At 43.0% G+C, this 23,848-nt stretch overlaps 1 protein-coding gene across 1 annotated transcript in view; it reads left to right on the top strand.

The window, feature by feature from the left end:
- The first annotated feature begins 1,051 nt into the window (after positions 1 to 1,051).
- Positions 1,052 to 23,848, top strand: part of mgab (MAX dimerization protein MGA b) — a 44,122-nt gene continuing 21,325 nt past the window's right edge. Inside the window, exons 1-12 of the mRNA XM_079996622.1 lie at positions 1,052 to 1,877; positions 5,732 to 5,758; positions 6,516 to 7,068; positions 8,932 to 9,028; positions 9,501 to 9,614; positions 9,732 to 9,857; positions 12,041 to 12,157; positions 12,918 to 13,386; positions 15,340 to 15,514; positions 18,986 to 19,235; positions 19,573 to 19,751; positions 20,254 to 20,446. Coding sequence (XP_079852748.1) covers positions 1,162 to 1,877; positions 5,732 to 5,758; positions 6,516 to 7,068; positions 8,932 to 9,028; positions 9,501 to 9,614; positions 9,732 to 9,857; positions 12,041 to 12,157; positions 12,918 to 13,386; positions 15,340 to 15,514; positions 18,986 to 19,235; positions 19,573 to 19,751; positions 20,254 to 20,446 — 3,016 coding nt within the window. The 5' untranslated portion in view covers positions 1,052 to 1,161. The remainder of the gene's footprint in view (positions 1,878 to 5,731; positions 5,759 to 6,515; positions 7,069 to 8,931; positions 9,029 to 9,500; positions 9,615 to 9,731; positions 9,858 to 12,040; positions 12,158 to 12,917; positions 13,387 to 15,339; positions 15,515 to 18,985; positions 19,236 to 19,572; positions 19,752 to 20,253; positions 20,447 to 23,848) is intronic.

The raw sequence follows: 23,848 nt of genomic DNA, 5'->3' as shown, positions 1-23,848 counted from the left end.
GTTTTGTGGGGAGATAAAACATTGCAGTTTCTTATGGAGTTCTGGGACTTGTAGTGTAATCCGCCCAACACAGAATTTCTTACGGATCTTTAAATACTGAAGTAGTAGTACCTGTCATGTCTGGAAATATTCAGGCTTGGCACAATAGGCATATTTGGCTATTGTATCATTTGACCACAAGTTACTCATATATATATTTCCAGCCATCATCTCTCAAGTAGTTGTATCATAGAATTTAACACAATTTTGTAGTCCAAATTAATGATTGTGAGAAGATATAACGAAAAAGGGTCTCACAATATCGGGTCGGAAGATTGTTAGAAAGAAAAAAACCACAGGAGTGCATGTAAATCATGTTTGGAAAACCTTAAGTCCCTTAAAGTATGAATTTTTTCTTAATGCTATTGTCCTTTGTGATCAGGTGTGTTTCTTTGTAAAACACAATATCAAGACGAACCGGGCAGATAATGGGCAATAAATCAATATTTTATAATTCAGTAGTATCTTATTGTCATGATGTTAAGATAAAGAGAGACAATACACAGTGTTTTTAATCTAAATTATTGATGATAACAGTGTAGACCGAAAAAAATCTCCCAATATGAGGACTGAGATTTAGACAGGAGTTTTATTTTAAAGTATGAAGATACAACTGTTAAAACATGAGCTACATCTGTCTTCCTTTTTTTTTTCAATACTTTTTGTTTCAGATTTCAGATGAAGTTGCACAACCACAGTGGACATTGAGACACACAGTTGACGCTGCAGACACCAATGGAGGACCCTGGGGAGGTGCCTGTCCAGCAAGGTCCGGGGAGGGTTCCGGTCATGTTCGCCTCTTTACCTGGGCCAGCATCTGCGAATCCTACTCTCTTACCTAATGGAGACATCCAGAACCAAGCTGTATCCATGGCCAATAATGATTGTAGCCCAACTCTCTCTTCACCTGCTGAAGCTAGCCCAGCCAGGCCAAACTTATCCATGTTCACTTCTCTAGCTAATGGGACCTTTAAAAGAAGCCCAACTACCTCAGATATCGCATCTGCTTCGGACTCTCTCAGACGCAGGGGAACCCGCTTGGTGAAAAGGGCTAGAAAGTCTGTATCGCAATCTTTAGCAGCATTGGCTAAGGATGTCCCGCTGCCTGACCCAGTGCCTGAGATGAACCTGCCTGCTGAGCTAACTTTCAAAGGCGTTGGTGTCACCCTGGAGAACAACAGCGTTTGGAATAAATTTCACACGTACGGAACTGAGATGATCCTCACCAAAAAAGGACGACGCATGTTCCCTTACTGCCGCTACCACCTGGTCGGCCTGAATCCCAATCGGCTATACAGCCTGGTCCTGTCCATCGTTCCCGCTAACCAGCACAAGTACCGCTGGAACGCAAACAAGTGGGAAGTCAGTGGACCGGCAGAGCACCAGTCTCAGGGTCTGATCCGTGCGTTCTCCCACCACCGCTCACCCTGTCTGGGGTCAGAGTGGATGGATGGCTCTGTGTCCTTCTACATGCTTAAACTGACAAACAATGTCCATGACCAAGACGGACACATCATCGTACACTCCATGCACCGCTACATTCCCATGCTGCATGTCATACCTGTCCCTGATGGCAAAGGACCCACGCCCGACCAGCCCATCATCAAGGGGCCAGAAAGTATGACCTTCACCTTTCCGCAGACTGAGTTTCTCGCTGTGACGACGTATCAAAACCCTCGGATCGTCCAACTAAAAATTGACCATAACCCGTTTGCAAAGGGTTTCAGAGAGGATGGGCTTTTCCCCCGTTTAGGCCGCAGTAAGACAGAGGTTGTTTCCGACGAAAACACAGAGGCCCCACCAGCTGATCCCCAAACTGAGGAGGCGGTGAATCTCACGTGAGTTTCACATTTGTTTTATTTCGTGTGTCTTTGTGTTCATATTTGGACGTTAAAATAACCTGGTTTTCACCTCACCCATCCACACGCTGATCACGGTTTCCCCCAGAAAAGTTGTGAGGCCCGGTGGTAAGAGAGTGATACCGAGAGTGTCCCCGTTATGCACGGTGCTTTATTTTTTTCATTCAATAAGTAAATTCAGTAAAAATAAATATACACCTAAAATTAAAAACACAATGTTTTTGAGGGCTTTAATGCTTGATTGGAATGGCAGATGAATAGATCAAGTGCTATTTTTTTAATTCTTATTTTTGTAAAAAAAAAGTGTGTGTGTGTGTGTGTGTGTGTGTGTGTGTGTGTGTGTGTGTGTGTGTGTGTGTGTGTGTGTGTGTGTGTGTGTGTGTGTGTGTGTGTGTGTGTGTGTGTGTGTGTGTGTGTGTGTTAATTATTAATATATGTATTAATCCGTTCCAGCCCCCAAAAAAACACCCACATTTTTTTTGTGTTTATGTGTTTTTAAATAAGGAAAATGTATTTATAAATAACAAATATTGTATAAAAACATTATAAAACACAATAAAAGAGTGTGTAGATCTCTCTTCTCTTCTGCCTTCTCGCAGATGATACCCTCCGTCACGTTATCTCCTGCGAGCTGCTTCTCCGTCAACCACACCAACAGCAGATTCTCCATCTTTTCATGGACAGCGTTCCGCAGCTTAGACATTATTTTAACGCCCTTGGCTGGCGTAATACCCTTTATCGTCTCCTTCTGCTTCACTATGGTACATATCGTAGAAGTACTACGCTTGTACTGCCTCATCAATTCCATCACACGCACACCTCGCTCATGTTTTTCTATTATTTTGCGCTTTAAGTCAATGGACATCATCCGCTTCTTCTTCTCAGCACTTTTTTTTTCGGACCCATGGTTCGAAATTATTTTTTTTTTTTGCAAAATAACTGTACAAAAAGCAAAAATCGCGAACACAAAATCACAAAAGAGTTGCTTCCACGCTCCGGTAACTACGTGAAGTGAAGGAGTGAGACGCAGGATGTGGCCGCATTTTCACGCCACGCCAACTAGCGGCGGCGTACCTGAAGCTCGCTCCTCGTAACTCACATTTTTGCCCGCAAATCAATACAAGAAATCGACGGAACGACAGCTCGTAACTCGGAAAACTCATATGTTAGTGCACTCGTAACTCAAGGTGTGTGTGTGTTTGTGTGTGTGTTATATAATTAATTTTATTATTATATTTCAGGGCTCTTTTAGAGGTTTTTTTATGAACTACCCCAATTTGTCTTTCATTAGCTTTCATAAGCGACAGTTAGTATGAACCTGACGTTATCGATAGCGAAAGCGTAAACGTGGTGTTTAGCGAAGGCCTATGTGGCAGTTTTGGAGCATCGGGGGGGCAGTTCGGGCACGGCACCGCTGTGCACAAACCACCAGGGGAAACTGAAAGAACTGCTGTAAACATTACAAAGAAGTCCTGACTAAGTAGAGAAGTGTTAAATGTATGTTTATCTATTTTAGTCAGTGCAGGGTTCTTCAGTTTGTGCAACTTGTCGGTGTAAACCTAAGGAAGAAGTCCGGAGTATTAAAATAGTTCAAATCCTTGGGCACAGACCGCATGACCTCCTTCCATGAATTCAACACCGTCTGGTTATTTTTGTGGTCAGGCCCGGATGGACGGTACAGATTGTACCTGCGGACCTCTCACACAACTTCCTACCAACGTGTCCATCTTCTAATACCTGAAGCGCACGGTGCGGCGTTCTAAAAATTGGAAGGAGCGCGCCCTTGCGCAAAATCACCAACCAGCGCTGTTGCGAGCAACACAATGACATCATTTATGGCACGGCCACTAAACGACACTATAGCTCCAACGACAGTGAAGCAGACACGCGCGTGTGTGTGTGTGTGTGTGTGTGTGTGTGTGTGTGTGTGTGTGTGTGTGTGTGTGTGTGTGTGTGTGTGTGTGTGTGTGTGTGTGTGTGTGTGTGTGTGTGTGTGTGTGTGTGTGTGTGTCGTACAGTTCTCCAATGAAAGAAGGTTTTACATTACATCAGCACTTCTGTTATCCGGTAATTACTGTTTTTTGACCGGGAAAATCTGTTTAAGTCGGACATATTTAAATCTCTCTGGTCCTCTATGCTCTGATGTCCGATGACAATAATTCCCTCCAAGCACAATTTGAATTAGTGCTGGGTGGATCAAATCCATTAAAAAAAAAAAAAAAAAAAGTCAGCAGATCTGTTCATTTCCGCGTTCGGCAAGTTGCAGCAGAAAGCCAATCAGTTTGGACGATCCAAAGCTGACCTTTCCCGTCTGACCAATCACCTTTGTCGATATAGACCTAAGCCCCACCCCCTCCCTCGTGGACAGGTTGTGCTTGTAAACACAGTAAACACACACACGGAGCGGAGACAAAGCACAAAGCACGGCGTCCAGAAGAGAAGCAGAAAGATGATGCATCGTTGACAACAGGGACACATACATCCATAGTTTGGTGTTTTTTGGAATATTTAAGATCTGACGAAAGCAGACAATAAATATTCATTGTGTAAAATATGTCGTCGGGACAACACCACAAACTTTATCATTTATTTAGACCTACTTGTCATATATATTTTGTTTTTGGTTTTATCAAAATGTTATTTTGGTAAAATGTTTATTAAAGCATATGCACTTGTAACTTATTGTTCACGAACAGAAATGATTTGATTTCAAGTAGTTATATTCGTAATATTTACTTATTCATTTTTAAAAGTCCTTAACCGACGGGATTTATTTTATTCTGAAGATTCAGTAAAAAAATATTATAAATCGGCATGCCTTGATGATGTCATTCTCTATATAGCCTGCCTATCAATTGTTTTCAAGCTCAATAAACCCAGATAATGTTTCACCAGAATCTCTCCCATTTGTCTGGGACATTGAAATCTTCCAGGACACGTTGACCGGCACCAATTTTTTCTAACCGAAACTCTGATTACATCACATTTGATGTTGATATTTTTGATTGTTTTAAAAAACAACCTTAAAGATACATAAAAGTAATGGCGATGGTAAGGCTCGGTGGGGGGTGAACTGGGGGAAGCCCTGCTGATGTACGTAAATCGTAAGTGTGGGCCATTCACCTGATAGTCATAATTGGATTCGTATCCGTAAAATGTACTTAAATAGTAATGATCGGATTGCTTGGAATTGGAATAAACATAAATTGCCAAAAAAAAAAAAAAAAAAGGAAAATGCAGTTAAAGGAACTACTCGCTTCTATTGAGGAGGGAATAAAAGGGGAGAGAACCTCAATAATTATGGGAAGACGTGTGTATATATGTGTAACAATAGGCTATTAGCAGCTGGTGAACGCAATGGTACACTAGCAGGCTAGCTAGTGTACCATTTTTATGCTTGCTAGTTAATGGTAACAATGAGCTAGTACTGTCAGTGCTGCTGCTTATATCCCGCCCATCTTAAGCAGCACTTAACCATGAGATACTCTCGGTTAGCAGAGCAGTGACTCTGTTGTAGTGTCCGTCCAAGCTTTGTGCACAACCCCCCCTCCTCTGGTCAATAGTCAATAGTCATCAGCTGTTCTATCTGCCCGGACTTAGCGCCCCTTAGCACGATGCCGCTATCGGGAATGCTGCCATTGAGCTGTTTCCGTGAAAATCATGATGTTGCAGTCCATAATCCTTTTGTGAGTGGTGATCCGCAGCAGCAGCTCATCCATTTTGTTCACCAGAGTCCGAACATTAGTGAGGAAAAATGCTGGGCGGATAGCCAGTGAGGAGTTAGCTTTAGCCTAGCCCTTAGCCCTCCTCTCTTCCCTGTCCTTTGTTTACAGTCTCGATGTGGCCTGCGAGCACACCCGGTCAGTGTGGCTGGGTTGGTAGCTTCCGTTGTCTTGGGGATCTCTGGAATGAGCTTGAGATCGCTTAAAAAATTTGTCAATTTTGCAAGAGCCTACGTCCAAGTTCCTATCGGCTGTGCGATGCGTACGCAACACTGTTCTGAGTCAACAGACTTGAAACAAAGAGGCAGATAACTACTAATTTCCGGGATGTGGAGCAACGCTGAGCCCCATGTTGCACATGCGCCACCATTTTCCACGAAGCTTTGGGGAGGGACTATGGTCGGGTGGGTCCGTATGTGCGGCTGTCCTGTAACGCGAGCGTGATCAGACCACGTGACGTATTTGTCATTGATGCACAGCAGATATACCCAATGAGACCAAATGATGAGAAAATGTTATTTCTCCAACCCGGATATAAACTCAATGATCGAACGTCAACCGTCATCGGACAAAACACGATATCCGTAAAGTATAGTCGTTCCAGCCGATCAGTAGGCCCACCCCTAGCAAATTGATTATGAAGAATTTTGCACGTTTGTCCAGTTCCATGTCATGTTCTCAACACTCTTCAGACTGAAAAGGCGACAATCCATAAATGCGTTGTGTTGCCGGCCCATTTTTGATACTTTTTTTTATACTTTAAAAGTTTTGAGTCACCATCCCGCAGCGACGTGTTAATGAGAAACGAGTCAACGCCTCTCATCGTGGTTGTTGGATTTGTGTCGTTTGTTTGTCACGTAATTTAACGAAGGCGTTCTCTTTACCATCGCTGCAGCACAAAGGAGCACGCCGCCCCTGCTTCCCCCGCTGATCAGGGGGAGGCGGTGACCCCGGCCTTGCAGATCTTCATAATGACCAAGACGTCCTGTCAAGCCGACGCCCCCAGCGGCGTCGCAGAGACGTTAGTGGAGATGGAGTGGATGAAGCCCCCTGCCGCCCAATTAAAAGCAAAGAGGCGAGGTCGTCCTCCAAAGCGGCTGCGGCCGGGGATGTCGCTGCTGACGCGTCCTTCCGCCGCCGGCCTGGTCACGTGTGACGTGCGATCCGTGGAGACGGAGGAGGGCGGGCAGGCCGTCCGCCTGACCCCCAGGGTGCCGCGGCGTCTGATGGCCGCTCCCAAGCGCTCGGCCGCTCCCCCGGCCTCAACGCCCGGCTTCCCCAGGAAGAGAAGGAAGATAAACCGGCGATGGGGCAACTCCCGGGGCAGCGGTCAGGTGAAGGCAAGGGCCCCCGCCTCCATGGCCGCCTGGAGCCCGGCGCTGACTGGCACTATGCAACCGGAGATGGACGACGTGGAGGGCCTGCTGTTTGTGTCCTTCACCTCAAAGGTAAAAACGCTGTCGTCCAAAAGAGGGACATCAGGTCTTATTAATATAGTCAGCACACACATCTTTACATTACCCCCGTGACCATTTTCCTGGTGATGGATCACATTTTTGGATTTTATTCGATATTGTCAAGTATAGTATTTTCAAGTTTGGGAAAATTTGATTACGGTGTGAAACCTACAGTAGCTTAACCTGCTTCATTATCTTCTGGTCCGGCTGACAACCAGGGTAACGCATATCTTCTTTTCCAAATGTGCTGTGGCCAACGCTAGCTACTTTGACGAGTCCCTTCCTCTCTCTGACACATGAACTTAAAGCAAGTAGAGGGGCAAAGGGGATATGAGGCCATTGACAGGCCACCTAATGAAACAGACCGTTGCCTATATTAAAATGATGCATTTCTCTGGGTTTGAAAATTGTTAGGATAATGTAAGTACACAACTCAACAAAATATAATGTAGGCCTAGTCGTTTTTAGACAGATGCACCGATCTGATATATATGTGCCAATGCCGAGACTGATTCTGATACACAAGCTCTTTTATCTTGTTGTTGGTATTATGTGTGAGGTTACATGAGGCTGTAGTAAACCACACAGCACTTCTCATTAAAACACTAAAGAAAAACAAATATTAATAACATTTATATGTATTCCAAAGCAATTTATTTGAACTGTATGTTAAGTAGGCTGCACAGGTAGGTTTTCAAAGTGAATATTTGGAAAAAAACCCAAAACAAAACAGATCAAGAACTGTCATGGACTAGGATACTGTGTTTTTTTTTGTTGTTGTTTTTTTTCTACTCCACGTAGTTCATAAACACTTGAATATAAAAAGCACTCATTGAAATTGGTTGAGAAATGTAAATGTTTTAAGTGCTTTTTATCCAGAAAAGCCACAGCTCCCCAGTTTACTTGTATTTGTTTAGAGGCCAGTCTTGCGAGTGTTGTTGATGTAGGATTGTTTTAGTTTTCAACAAGAAGGAAGTGTCTGTGTAGTTTTTACTCATCTGGTGACTTGTTCCAGTGAGGCGCTGCACAAATAGAACTACAACTCACGCTAGCTCTATGGTGGCCCTGTGGCTGTTGGCCAACTCCATCTGCCAATTCCTATTCGGCATTGCGCTTTACAGGTAAATTATTTACTGAGTTGAATTCTCGAGGGGGCAGACCATCAAATTAGCAAAATAAAGTAGTGGGTTCTTGGTCCAGTGACGTTATGGAATGGAATTTGGATCGGCACATTGATCTGCGACGTCTATCCGATATCCGCTGAGTGAACAATGTCAGTATCGGTACACCAACACCGATCCATGGGATCGGTCCCATCTCTAATTTTAATGCGGAAATGTTGTTATTGATTATTAATATTTATCAATGTTAGTTAATATTGTACCTTTAATTGTCAGCACAACCAGGAGATGATTTTGAAGTAGGTTTCTCTCACAGTCTCAATTATCTCCTGATCCTGCTGTCAGCTACATCCACACATATTTTTGTCAAAGTAGTTTCATTTGGACGTATTTTATATTTGCAAACTTCAAGTTGGAGCAATGGTGCCTCCACCTCTTCAAATTGAAATAATAAATACAAAATGGTGCACAATTAAGTGGCAAAAATATACGTAGTTGTCAGTGGAGCTGGGAGAATGTTTTATGGTAAAAAAAATAAGCAAATGTCAGATTATACAATATTAAAAATCCCCAAATATGCGCCATCATCAAGGGTAATGTAAAATGAGTGCGCTGACTAGTAAACGGGCTAAAACTGTATTTGAGTTTTCATTTGTTTTTCAAAGCACAATAGTACAGGCTTATTGTTTTTTTTATTTAAACTTCTGTGTTATGTACTTTTTGTGTATCACAGGAAGCTCTTGGAATTCACGTTGGGGACAAGTCAACAGGAAGTCCATCACAAGTGTCTCCAGTGTCTCCTGCCCCTCAGTTAGAATCAGATCAAATGGGTAAGGAGCGGAGAAACCGCTACGTCTCTTCTCCAAGTTGCCTGTAGGTCCTAAAAAAGTCTGAAATTCAGTTTTACAAATATTAAGCCTTGTTAAATAGTCCTTAATTTGAAATGATGATTCATTTCAACATATGTTTTCTCTGCTTTTATTTATCCATATATTACATTTTCTTATATTAAATGTCTTAAATTAACTCTTCAAAATATCTGGAAAAGTATTCATCGTAACTCTTCTTCCCTTCTTTTCACGTAAGCAAATTTACATTTATTTTTAATTACGGAATAATTAAATGGTCAAAAGATTTGGTGTGATGGTTAGATATTTTTATTCTCTTCTGTTTTACAGGAGAGAGAGAGAGACTATACATCAGGAAGCAAGATGATACAAATTATTATTTAGACTTCACAAACTTTTAATCCTTAATAATTTAATTAATGCTGTGAATGCTGTTTTTTTTTTTTTCCTGTAGTAGAGATTGACGAAGAGGGGGATGAAGAGAAGATAGAGCGGCTGCAGGCGATCCTGCTGGAGGACCTCAGGGTTTTCAAGCACCGACAGGTCATCCACCCTGTTCTTCAGGAGGGTAGGTGGAGACATATGCAGTATTTATATGTATTTGATGTATTTATTTTTACATCAAATGCATTTTTAAGTAATGTAATGAAATATTTGAATGAAATATTTTTTTTGTCATCTGTAGTGGGTTTGAAGTTGAGCTCTCTGGACCCGTCCAAAGCTATTGATTTGAATTATCTTGGGGTTCGCCTTCCACCACCCTCTCCTCGCACCCCGGACCAGAGCGATATGTCAGCTTTATCCTCCACTGGTATGTCCTGAAAAGTACAATTGAATATAATCATGTACTTCAACACAGCAGTTGAAGGTGACAACTTAATGAAAAGGTATATTTCTAAAACAAGGAGCTGCAGAACCCACCGTAATGTGGCTTATGTGCGAGCACTAGCGGTTTGGTGGACCACTAATGGAAAATCGCTACTGATCATTTCTTTGAATTTCTTTAAACTTCGAAAATATCAAGAGCAGGTTCGCGATTCTCCTCGTATTTTTGTGGGTAATATTGTCTGACATGGTTGCCATATTGGGGTGGTCAAGCTCCGCCGGTAAACAAATGCAGTGTGCGCTTGGGGGGGGCGGCCCTCTGAGGAGTGGACTGTGGTCGCCCAACTCCGAACCAACGTTCATGAAATTTGGTTTGGAGTTGGGCGAGCTGGGGTCTGCTCCCCGAAGGGGTCCTCTGCGCCTCGTCCCTCAATACACACTGAATCCGCTCGCCAGCAGATCTCGACCACTCCATTATGGTGGACTCACAGACGCATAAGGTGAGAGTTGATGACTGAGCCGATCGCGTTTTACTACATGTAGAAGACAAGACTCAAGTAGTAATTTGCATTTTACTACCAGCGTTCACTCTGGCAAAAAATAGCATCCGTTTTTCTGTGCTTATTTCGGCGAGTAACTTAAAAGTATTTTCATAAGTAACTTATTGTTTATTATTCTAAAGTTTAGTTTTGATAAAGCTCTTAACTGTAAGGTGTGTTCTTTAAATATTCTCATATTTTTGTTAATTTATAATTGTTATTTTTCAAATAAAAGTTAGTGAGAAAATTGAGAAACAAATGTTTTTCTTTACAAATAAAGACTCTATAGTCTAACAATTGCATTGCCGTGCTAGGAAAAAAAACATGTTTAAATCGAATCATGACCTTAAAATCTAAATGTGGGAGTCTCTGCCCACAGATAGGGGTTTACAGAGGGATTCTTTTGCCGTGGGTTGCCAACATGGCCAGAGTTGGCATTCTACCTATGAACCAAAGGCTTACTGGCCAGAAATATAAATAATAATAGGCGGTGGCGGTTAGTGGTGGCAGGTCAGCAACTGGTGGTGTTGCACTCCCCGGAGCTCACGCTGGTGATGACGCGCTCCAGCTGACATTGGAGGAAGTCCCGCTCCTCCTCCATGTCCGCGAGGTGTTTCCGCAGCCAGCGGATCGGCTCCGTGGCGCCTTTCATTTGGCGCCCTGCCCCTCCCGAGTCCCTGTTCAGGTGCCACTTGTGGGAGTCTCTGCCCACAGGTAAGGGTTGAGGGAGAATTGAGTCCTTTTTGCCGTGGTTTGTCAAAATGCCGAGAGTTTTTATTGTAACAATGAAGAAAAGGCTCGCTGGCCAGAAGTATTATTATTATTATTATTAATAATAATAATAATAATTATAAAATAATAATAATAATAATAATAATAATTATTATTATTATTATTATTATTATTATTATTATTATTATTATGGTTTCGGGTGCAGAAGGAATTTGCGTTCCGTTCTTTGGCTCCTGGTCCGCTGACGAGCTTGTGCACCGATTCCCTCAGCAAGACAGACAAACATTAAGAAAGCTCCCTGCCTCAAATTGGTTTGGCTGATTCGAGGCAGCTTTGCGACCGCGGGAAAGGGAGCCATGCTGTCGTCTGCAGCTGGAGCTTGACCACGCCCCTTGGTCCGCCACACTAAAGTAAATGGAATTGTTGATTTGGAGAATCGTGACACACCTAATAAATATTGATTTTAATATGTATTTAAATAAAATATAAACACACAATGGAGAATACCATTTAATGATTTTTATATCCTTCATAGAATGTACTATACCTCATGTGATTTGAAATGGCTGCTATAGCTTATTTGCCAGGCAAATCATCCAATTGCGTTCACCCCTGTAATACAGCTAGTGAGCTTTTAATCAGCGAATATTTTAACACTCTCCTGATTACATTATGTAGGACTCTTTCGCCAGCCACTCAGAATAATAATTATTAAAAAAAAGAAAGCATTGCTGTTGTCAGATGTCTGTAGTATGTACTTGAACACTGAGATTTTAGAGGATTTTAAAGGATATTTTGAAGCACCGCAGGCAGTTATGCTAGAGTGGTGTTTGTTAATAGTGCAGTAGCTATGACACCCAATACCGAAATCTAAAGTACTGTGTTATTCTGCCGGCAGCTGGGGTGTTCCCAAATTTCGTCTCCCGGACAGGGAAGACTAGCGACCTGACCAAGATAAAGGGTTGGAGGGACAAGTTCATCAGGAGCCAGGAATCCTCCCATCCCAAACAGGACAGTAAGTGTTGTACCCACAAAACATTTTCTGAAATTCTTCTTTCTTTCACATTTTTATTTGTCAATTTCTTGACAGTGCACCCAGTGTGATGTTAGCAATAAAATAAAAATGGTTCATCTCCAAGCAAATCCCATTTTTGTTCTTGTTCATGGTATTCAAGACTGAACATCATTTGTTCTACAAGCCAAGCCAAACACCCAAGAATAGAAGATAATGTCTCTAAGTGAACATATCTGTTCTATTGCAGAAGACCCTGAAGCTCGCTCTCCCTACGGCACGTTAATTCAAGTACTCCAATAAAAACAAAGATGCCATTGCTGTACCGTCTGACAATGCTCCCACTGGATTCTTTGAGCGAGTTTTGTTAATATTGGTATAAACAGGCGCCTAATGGGTCTACAAATACAGTTCAGATATTTTTGTTCTTAATGTGAGGTTTGCTATATTACTCTAATTGGTTTTGAATAAAGAATAAGGCGTTTTAAGTCAAAGCCACATGTGCCTGTTGACTTTCCAAACACATATTTTGATGTACCAAAGAACAAATTCATTGTTTGTGAAAATGTTTGTAAGTAGACTTGACGATGAAATCTGATAATACGCAAGTGTGGTTTACCATTGAATAATTTGGTTTAACCCCCCCTTGCCACCAAGTAAATAGCTATGTTATTTGACTGAAAGCAGTCAAGCTTAATGCATTTAATTAATACCATCTCGTGTCTTTGTCAAAATGGTGTATTGACCATTTTCTCTCTTGAAGGATCACAGAAGGATCTTTCGGCTTTCTGCAGCAACATGCTGGATGAATACCTGGAAAATGAAGCTCAGCAGATCAGTGACCGTGCTGCTGCCTTTTCCACCAACTTCGGGGGCTCGGTGGCCTACGAGCTTCCCGCCAAAAGCTCCAGCTATGTCAAGACGCTGGACAGTGCGCTGAAGCAACGCAACCTAGCTCCCAAACCTCGGCTCGCCCAAACCTTGACCAACAGACCCTGTCCCCTGTCCTTCAAACCTCTGCTTTATTCAGCCCTGACGGCTCCGCCTCCCCCCCTGGGCAGCCTGTCTGTAGAAACCCAGTTGAAACGGCAGCCAGAGGCCACCAAGTCCAAAGCCAAACTTCCAGCTTCAAAGGCTGGTCAAGCTGCCAACAAAACCCCAGCGCAGAAAACTGCCGCTAAAGCTTCAGCGGGGGCCAAAGCTGCTCAGGGGGACAGTCCAACTTCGCCAAGGTAAGGTGTCATCTGGACAACTTTTTCACTTTTCATGGTCACTTTTCTTTATTATTTATTTTAAACCTTTATACTTCCCATTTCCTCTTAAGACAACAGGCCAGTCGTATAGAGGTAAAGATTGGTATTGTCTTTTTACTGCAGTCTAGTATAATGGGATCCTGTATATATCTGTCACACACACACACACACACACACACACACACACACATTTGCTCCTCAATTGGCCTATTCAACTGGTGGCACGGGGGCATATGTGTAGATTGACATATGTGACCCACCGCGTACTTTAGGGTCATTTGGCGGCTTTCAAGTTTTTTTTTTCGTTTCGTTTTTGCATCATTTGAAAGTGGAGAAACAGCTTCCAAACAAGGTGTCACTTGTGGAAATCAAGCAAATATTTTTAAAGCTCTGACTTGTTAATGACAAGGGTGTGGAAACTGTGATTCTGAGATAATCACCTCCAAAGTTTTACCCACACCAGGTTCATTCAGCCAGCTCCCTGAATGCAAATGGGGTTGGCGGACAAACAAAGCCTCATGGCTACTTAACGTACTGCCGAATGGGCCAATCACGAACAGCTCAACAACACACAACTAATTTTGTTTTGAAAAAAGATTTTATTTGACAGTAAGAATATACATGTTTTATAAACCTGGAATTATTTCGGAGTTTCAAAGTACAAACAACACAACAAAATGTAAAGTATATCAATATAATGAGTCACAGAAAATCTGAAATCTGAAAATCTGTCACCAACCTCAATGAACTTCATCACGTCATCAACGGAATCGTCAGTCTCCTCCGGTGGTTCTTGAAAATATTCTACTTCGTCAACACATTAAGTTTGAAATCCACTGTTTGAAATGTTCTTTAAGTCTGGAGTAATATCAGATTCAGCGTCGCTGTCGTTCTCTGCGTCGCTGTCAGAGAACTGACTATCATCGTGGAAAATGAAGTCCAGCACGCGCTGCTAACACTGACTTGGATCTATCGCACTGGTCAGATTAAGATCCGAAATATGATTCAGAGCTTCCGCCACCCGCTTCGCATAATCCATAAAGATACGGAGAAGAAAGTTTTCACAGACAAGTGAAACCGAAACCCTCCCGTGCTGCGCTTTAACTGTCTGTTTATGGAAGTGACGTAGGTGCGTGATGCGAAGGGTTTTTCTTTGCTGTTTCAAACAGTGGCTCCAGTTTAAAGGTTAAATTCTATCAAAACGGTTTCACATTGTGACTTCACATCACATGGAATATGGATGAATGATCTTCACCTGGACACTCGCTCTAAAGGAACCGATCGATCGGCATTATTCAGCGTTATTCAGCGTCTGTGTAAGTGAACTGCACTTCCCCATGTAATCTAACGGGAATGCTTAACTCCACGGTTTAACATTTTTCTACTATTTATAAATCAAACTCGGTTTTGAAAATACGTTGAGAGATAAAAAAAAACCAAAGGAACAAATCTGGAAAAATCTAATTTTCCTTCAAGAAAGGTTTTTTCAACTTATTTTGCTGCTCCTGGCGATTTTAGAAATGTGCGAGATGGCGGCTTTTGCTGTGGTTGGACACATATAGCCTTCATAAGTTAGAAGGTTAGGTTAAACTCAAGAAAATAAATTAAAACACAAATTGGTTCAAAACAAAATGACTAAATGGCAGTTTTCCTTAGCTTTAGATGCTCAAGTGCTCATGCACTTTCTGTCAAGTATCATGTTGATAAGTTGGCAATGTTACAAATGTTTGTGGTTCATAATTACAATAATACGAGAAATTACTGAAATGTTATTTAATAACGTCCAAAAACAAAGTTCTAAGGTTAGCAAATGTGCAAAAATGTTGATGTGTGTGAACCCTAAACTAGTAACGGGTCCAAAGTCTTGGCCTCAACAGAATGTAGTTGAATGGCCCTGCTATTAAATTAGACCCATTATTCTTGTGTGTCCAGATCCCCAAAATCAGCACTGAGCCCCGGGACGATGCACCAAAAGGGTCAAGTTCTCTCCAAGTTCCAGCTCAAGCTGCTGGAGATGGAGGAGGGAAGCCTGAACCAGGGTGTTGGCAGAACACAACTGACTCCAGAGAGGCTTTCTGCGGCTCTGTCTGTCGTACTGACGGCTACGGTACGAAACATACACATGTCGTTTTTGTAAGGGATAGATAATATGCAGCCGACCATTATTGCAAAGTAACCGCCTACAAAGGGGATCAGGATCTTGTATCACTGAGACAGAATATTGATTTGAAATGTATTTTTTATTAAAATGAGCATGCCTAGTTTAAAAGCTTCCACTTAAAAAACAAGTTCCATGACAATGTAGCGAACACCATGTGAACTAAGTGGTTGCCTGTAGCAGTGGTCATTATTAACAGACAGCAGTCATTATTCAGAAAGAACTGACTGCTGATTGACTATCAAGTTGTATACAGATCCGTGTAATAATAATGATAAATATAACTGCAGGCAGGGGTCACTGGGTCCAGTTTAGTCGTGTTGGGTGCGTTTTACTGTTTCCCGGGTTCTCTGAAATGCAGCACGATTTTCCGAGTTTACTTGAAGGCAGCATGGACTCCCCCCGGTCTGTCGTCTCCTGGTTGCTCGTCTCGCGGAGCAACCACTATGCTGTCCACACAGCGCAACCCTCCTGTCTTTCAAACAACCGCCCATGTTTGCCTGTAAAACAGAACTTCTCATTGTTAGAACTCACGTGTTGTCTGTGGAAACAGAGCTGTCCTCCCAGTGACAGATGGCGGTTTGGTGCCGTGTAAGGCATGCCATTTATTTGTTGAGTTTTTTTCTTTTGATTACATTTTCAGGAAGTTATGTTTCCATGATGCGCTGACAAATTTTTAAGGATTCGTTTTTATTCTTTTTTTTCATTTATCCGGCAAAGTAATGTGGTCTTCTGTTTCAAATAGTTTTGGTAGTAAAAAGTTCAGAGACTCTTTCCCGAACAAAAACAATAGGTAGCTGCAAGCAGCAATACATTATCGACACCAGTTACAAATGTTCAAGTTCCCATGGAATGTAGCATTAGGTTGTGCAGTAGCTCGTCTTTACATCAGCATTACGTCTAAAATGAGTTAAAATTTTCAGACTTATGAACGCAGCATCAGAAGATGTAATGACGCAGTGATGCGAGTTCCTGAGTCCTGGTGACACGCAGAATTACTAATACAAGCTGATACACTTGTTGCGTCTTATGACTTTATCCTAAAAATTAGAAGGTGACTGTCTGCGTACTACCTGTAGTCCTGCCTCACGGTGTTCTCTGTGGAAGGGAATCACTCCATGTGGAATTTGCCAACAACAGGGTTCCATTTAAACAGCTTAAACAGTCCCTCAGAGACATTTCATCAACTTTTTTAACTTTTAGGACTAAAATAAAATGGACACAATTTGGACCCATTGCTCTGGAGCTGCAGGCGAACTCCATGTGTCAGAACACAAACACGGAATATGTTTTGGACCCAGTTTACAGTTTACAGTTTGTGTGTTACGACCGGCTCGAATGCCGCAAAATAAGGATGGACACGGTACCGGGTTAGATGCAAACAGAGTGCATTTGTATAGAAAAAGGGCAAAACAGATAAAATATCAATCAAAGCCCTGCCGACGTCAAGCAGGTAGGACAATACAATCGCTCACACACTCACATACACACACATACACACGGACAGTTTGCAACCACTACAGAGCAATAGAGTCTACACTATGCTTGCACGGTGCGAATTGGAGTTCGTAGCCACAACCTGCACATATATAGCAAATTGGATGATGATGTCACAAAGCGGCTCACTCCACAAACTCATCTCGCTCCACCGCCGGACCAAACCTTGGCTTGTGGGCGATGCACGAATGTTCGGCTACTTCCGGTCAAATTTCATTGGTTTATCACTCCTGCTCCACATGTGAATCGATATGGATGAAACTTGAAACCATGAGATGTTTAAGACGTCCCGGTTCTAAGGACCTCAACCATGTCCGTAGCGCCAGCGGTTGTCCTGTGCCAGACACTTTTAGCCTGAAAAATTCCTAGGAGAATATTATTATTATTATTATTATTAATAATAATAATAATAATAATAATAATAATAATAATAATAATAATAATAATAATAATACGAACAATAACAATAGGGTTCCATCCCTGCAGGATAGACTCTCTAAATATACAGTAGCTGCAGGCAGCAATGCACAGGGTCCAGGTTAGTCGCGTTAGTCACGGGAGGTCAGTCAGTGTGCATTACAATAACAGGATAAAACAGATAGAACCTTAAAAAAATGCACAGGGATAACATTTGAGGCTGTTGACAATGAGGAATTATAAATAAGGGGAATCATAAATCCATCATAAGTCTGTACACGAACGTGCACATGGGTCGCCGTGCGCCCCGTTCACGGAGAGCCGGGCCTCATTCCTCCACAGGGCACAGAGCTGTTCCTCCGTGGATTGAACCACGCGCTCCGTTCACATTGAACAGCCTAAGAGGATTAGACTGACAATATTCTCAGTCGGGTTCAGCCCTAGAAATAATTCCCGCGGTGACATCCCTGCAGTAATAAAATTTGTCTTGGGATGGCTTGGAATTGTTTGCGTTTATCCTTATTTCCTACTTACCTGTGATGTTGCAAATTGATGAATATGATTTTCACACTAATCCAACCTTCACCGGGAATGAGATTTCTCCCGAGCACTCTGAAATTTCAGTGAAAGTGAATGAGATTCAAATTCATTCAGCTTTGAAAGCACTTCAGACGTAATCCACGGCGCATCTGAATCGCCCATAATGTCACAGCAGTCTATCCTTAAGCAAATTAGAGTCCTAGATTCATAAGTGAGATGTGAAGAATTAGCAGAAATTGTATAACTTGGGAAGGATACGCATTGACCGCAGAACTGGTTTCCAGATGTCTTCAGATGGCTTTTGTTTGATAAATTAAAGTTGTAATCCTTAAGATTATTTTGTTAATAAACCATTTAAACCTACCACATTTGATACTTTCTTTTAATCGGCACTTTTTAAAAAAGTCATTCAAAGTGTTTGTGTTGTATATGTGCTCATCTATTTGCTGTTGTGTGTTGTATTCTTGGTGGCTGGATCCGCCTTTCTCGACAAGAATGCAAAGAATGAATGCAGGAAGTGAAAGGCAGCCAGGCAACTTGGAGAGCGTAGTAGGAGAATGTTGTAGGAGAATGTTGTAGGAGAATGTCATACTTGTTGACGGGTGGATTTACGTGAAAATTCTATTTATTGTGATATTATTATTATTATTGTGTGTCTTTGTAGCAGTATATGTCCAGTATTTAAGGTGTTTTAAAAAATAAAAAAAACCTTTTGTTGCTCTGGTATCACTTTTCTTTCTAACAGGGTATTGTGCAGGGTCTCACTATTCAATTTGACTTTGATGCAAAGGGCCACAAAGTGATTCAATATCGATTTCTATGCATAATAAGAGTTACTACAAACTTTTCACCATGTGATGTGCATTACAAAAAAATACTTCATGTTAGGAATTCTGTTGAATACAGAAATTAAATATTAAAATGTATTTGTGACTATGGCAGCATTTTATTTTCTATTCCTACCAGACATTGGCCTACAAACAGTTGGGATCACCTCAGTACCAGAAGGCCTCCGGTCCGGAGTGCGGCAAGGAGTTCTGCCGTTTGGGCTGCGTGTGCTCCAGTCTGAACCGGCAGAGCCGCGGCCCGCTGCACTGCCAGCGACCAGACTGCATGCTGGGATGCACCTGCTTCAAACGCAAAATCGTCAAGCAGCTCGGCGCGGCGGAGGCGGAGAAACAACCTCCTGAGAGCCTGGACCCCCACCCCCTCTACTGTAAGACTGCTCTCTATCTGTCCAAAGTGACTTACACTAGAGGCTAGAAACAATCACGCATACAAGACATCGCCCGTTAGATCAACCTCAAATTAAGTTTTCTCTCTGCAGTGTGTCATTTAGTTGATGAAAAACAGCCATCAAACGCCAATGTGTCACCAATGTGAAAAAGTAATTGTCCCCTTAAACTTCATAACCCGCTGCAGCAATAACTCACAGCTTAACACTTCCTATCATCTGATATGGGCCTTAAACATCGTTGTGGTGGAATTTTAGCCCATGGTACTATTTTTGTTTTCTCGTTAATTCTTAATACAAAGTGTTGTTTCCTCGACAGGTGTGAGGAATGCCCAGCACGAGGTCCCGCCGGGTCCGGGCTCCCACTCCAACAGACTGTGGGATCCAAGTGCAGCGCTCAAGGACCTGGAACCCGTCTTCGCCCCCAAGGAACCAGCTCCTTCACCCACCTCATCGCCACAACCCATGGGCAAGCGCGGGGCTCGAACCCCCCAACTGGTGAGAGTATGAAGATCTAAACTTTAAATCTCTGGTTATACCATTGGAATTGGTTCTTCTCTATTTTCAGGCTTAAATTATAGGGTTATTGAATTATTGTATTATTATTATTTTTATTTTTATTGTATATTTCCAAGGTGTGTGTGTGTGTGTGTGTGTGTGTGTGTGTGTGTGTGTGTGTGTGTGTGTGTGTGTGTGTGTGTGTGTGTGTGTGTGTGTGTGTGTGTGTGTGTGTGTGTGTGTGTGTGTGTGTGTGTGTTATATACGATGAAACAAATGTAATTACAAATTGGAAACATTTGCCAACATAAGAAATGGACTAAAATATTAGAAATTGGCAATATACAACAAACCTAAAAAATAACAATAAACAGTTAACTTATCAATTTATCTATCTATCTTCTTTCCTTCTATCTATCTTTTCTTAATTATTTGTGCTAAAATATTACAAAATTATATTTTGTCACATCGAATATCTGACTCACAGTAACAATAACTTCAGGTACCAGGAAAGGATAAGGACGCTGTGTATAAGTACCTGGAGAGCCTGATGACGTGCGCTCGTGTCCGAGGATTCAAACCTCAGAACAGCGCCCCGCCCCCCAATGGCCCCCCGTTATTCAGCACCAAGACGCAGCAGAAAAATCCCCAAAATCTGAAGACCACAAAGGTCCTGTTAACCCTGAGGAATGAAGGTAAGCCCTAACAGCTCAAGACAGTAGCGGATTCTAATGAACTTTTTTGAGTACAAAGTTTTGTTACGCAATACCAAGGTTCTCTTTCATGCCCCCTGTTCCTGATCATAGCCTCTTTTTCGATTTTCATATTGGACCAGTTCCCTTCCCTGGGCCCTATCCCTAGCAGTGTTTCTCCTCGGATGGAGTTGTAACAGTGGAGGTGGACATTTTTTTTTTCGTGCACGTGCATACTGTGCGCGGTGGCCCTCGCACTTACTATTATTGTTGTTATTATTATTGTTGTTGTTGTACAAAATACTTCTGTGTCTTCGGAAGCTTTTGGCAGATAATACGTGTTAGAGCTACCGGGTTTCCCAGTCTTGCGAGTGTATGGACCCGGGCACGCTGCACGTGCTACTGTGTGTTTACACTTGTAGCCAGGAAGCTGCTAACGCTTAGCACCTGTTCGCACAACCCCCCGCTGCCTGCGGTTTTGGGGGTCTCTGTTGGGAGTTTCTGGTTATGACAGGCTTTCTGTTGACTGTCCACTTGCGGGTACCATGCTAACAGCGCTCTGCATGCAGCCATACTCAAGTGAAGTTGAAGGACTGTTTTCCCTTCGGTGAATGATCACCCTGAATCCGTGGTCAGCATTGCTTGCTTCATTGTTAACTTCTACCCGGTGCTTGTTGTTGTAATCATTGTGCTGACATACCAGGTAAGCACAAAGTTTCTTGTTTATATGCTTTACTCACAGGTGTGTGAATTGACCTTGATATTAAGCGTCCATAGTGCAAAATAATATCACGTTAGTTTCTAGAGAGATAAGATGGAGCCCACCTCTCTTAAAAAGAAATAATTAATATTTCACACTCAATTCCTATTTCAGCAGCAGTGTGCCGCCATTCTGAGGTGCATATAGGGGGAACACTAGTTTTAGAGTGCCCTCAACTGGGTAGTGGAACTTCAGGACGGAGCCATAAGGGGTAGGGGTTAAAATCTTAACCTAGGAAATAGGACACCACTCGTTACGTCATCAGTAGTTGACGATGGTACATACATCACACACCAGCGACGAGGCTCTAGGCATTCAATACCGGACAGAGACGCCAGCTGTGTTGTTACCAATTGAACGGGGAAGTGCAGAAAATTTGCTGCTGGATTAATTTTCAAGCTTCGTACAAGGGACATGGAAATAACTTTACCATCACTCACAAATCGTCGTTTACACAAAGTTCTATTGACATCGTCAATAAGCGATTTTTCTGAAATGCGTGTTATCATGATCCAATTACACATTCCATTAAACTACGATATTCCAACGGATTTAAAACATTTTGCATGATTATTTGCCAAGATATATATTCTTTCCAGCGCTGGTAGCCATCTTCCGTGTTATACTGCCTCCGTTCGCAAAGCATTCTGGTAATTTTCTTCCCACTCAGTTTGGAGTCTGCATCTGAAAAGCACAGTTTCAAGATTCAAGAGGTTTATTCGTCACATACATATACATATTTTCAGACATACATGCAGTGAAATGTCAATGCAACACACCCAGTGATTACACACAATATGTCCTACACTGAACACAGTAGCTACCTAGAAAATAATTTCTACTTGACGAACTAAGTGATTCCTAAAACGTAATGCAGTAAGTCAAATGCTATAGAATAAAATAAGAACTCAAGGGTAATGCAGGGTGGGGGTACAGAATAGATAAAGGGAATAGGCTTATGTATATGGGATAGACTTAGGTCAATGGGATAGGATAATTTTGTATATACAGTTATGTGCATTTAAGTGGCATGTGAATAAAGTGAGGTAGTGTTTGTGAGATATACAGCACAGTATACAACAGTACGGCGCAGCAATACGGTAACACCGAACAACCCAGAACAGTGACACAGTATGCGGTACAGAATGCTACATACAGTACAGTAAGGTAGTGGAGTCTGTGTGTTGCTCAGTGAGGGCCCCTGGTGAGGTCAGCATTGACAGTTCTTATGGCTTGCGGGAAAAAACTCTGTCTCAGTCTCTTCTCGCTGTGTGACTGCGGAGGCGCTTGCCTGACTGCAGCAGCTGCAACAGTCTGTTGTTGGGGTGGTGAGGACCCTTCCTGCGGGCTCTGCTACTACACCTCCTGGTTTATAGGTCCTGCAGGGAGGGGAGTGTAGTTCCAGTGGTACGTTCAGCTGAACGCACCACCCTCTGCAGGGCCCGCCTGTCCTGAGCAGTACAGTTCCCAAACCAGTGATGTTGCTGTCAGGATGCTCTCCACTGCTCCACAGTAGAAGGACTTGAAGATCCTCACCGAGACCCGGAATTTCCTCAGCTGCCCGAGGTGGTAAAGACACTGCCTCGCCTTGCCAGAGTGTCGGTTTGCAAAGTCCATGTTAATTCCTCTGTGATGTGGACTCCCAGGTACTTGAAGCTGCTCACCCTGTCAACAGAAATCCCATTAATCACCAAGGGCACGTGCGTCCTCGGTTGTAAACCACGCCTAAAGTCCACAATCAGCTCCTTGGTTTTGCTGACGTTCAGGTGGAGGCTGTTGTCCTGGCACCAGAGTGACAGGTCAGCCACCTCCTCGCGGTAGGCCTTCTCATCGCTGTCGGTGATCAGGCCCACGACAACGGTGTCGTCAGCAAACTTGATGATGGTGTTGGAGCTGGACCTGGCCACACAGTCATGTGTTTACAGGGAGTACAGTAGGGGGCTGAGGACGCAGCCCTGGGGGGATCCTGTGTTCAGAGTGAGGGAGCTGGACATGTGCTTCCCCACCCTAACCACCTGGGGCCGGGCTGAGAGGAAGTCCAGGATCCAGGCACACAGCAGAGCATTCAGTCCAAGCTCCTTCAGCTTGACAGCCAGTCTGGAGGGGATTATGGTGTTGAAAGCTGAACTGTAATCGAGGAACAGCAATCTCACATAGGCCCCCTTCCGGCCATCCAGGTACGTGAGCATGGTGTGCAGTACCTGGGAGACCATGTCATCCCTGGATCTGTTCTGCTGGTACGCGAACTGCAACGGGTCCAAGGTGCGGGGAACGGAGGCGCAGATATAATCCTTAATCAGCCTCACTTCATAACCACCGAGGTGGGGGCCACCAGACGGTAGTCATTCAGGCAGGCTGGAGAGGCGATCTTCGGGAAAGGAATGACGGTGGACCTCTTGAAGCAGGACGGGACCACTGATTCAGCCAGGGAGATGTTGAATATTGTAGTGTAGACACTCGTGGCTGGGGAGAAGCTGCTCTTATAGTTCGAAATAGTCCACAGCCCCTGCCACAAGCATCTGGAGTCCCGTTGCTCCATCTGTAGCTCCACAGTCTCTCTGTACATCCGTTTAGTGTCCTTCACCGCCCTCCACAGATTGTACGACGCCGCTTTGTAATTGTCCATATTTCCGGATACAAGACCG

The sequence above is a fragment of the Zeus faber genome (genome assembly GCF_960531495.2).
Source record: "Zeus faber genome assembly, chromosome: 2".
Lineage (NCBI taxonomy): Eukaryota > Metazoa > Chordata > Actinopteri > Zeiformes > Zeidae > Zeus > Zeus faber.
The sequence above is the reverse complement of the archived record's forward strand: the minus strand, read 5'-3'. Positions and strand labels throughout refer to the sequence as shown.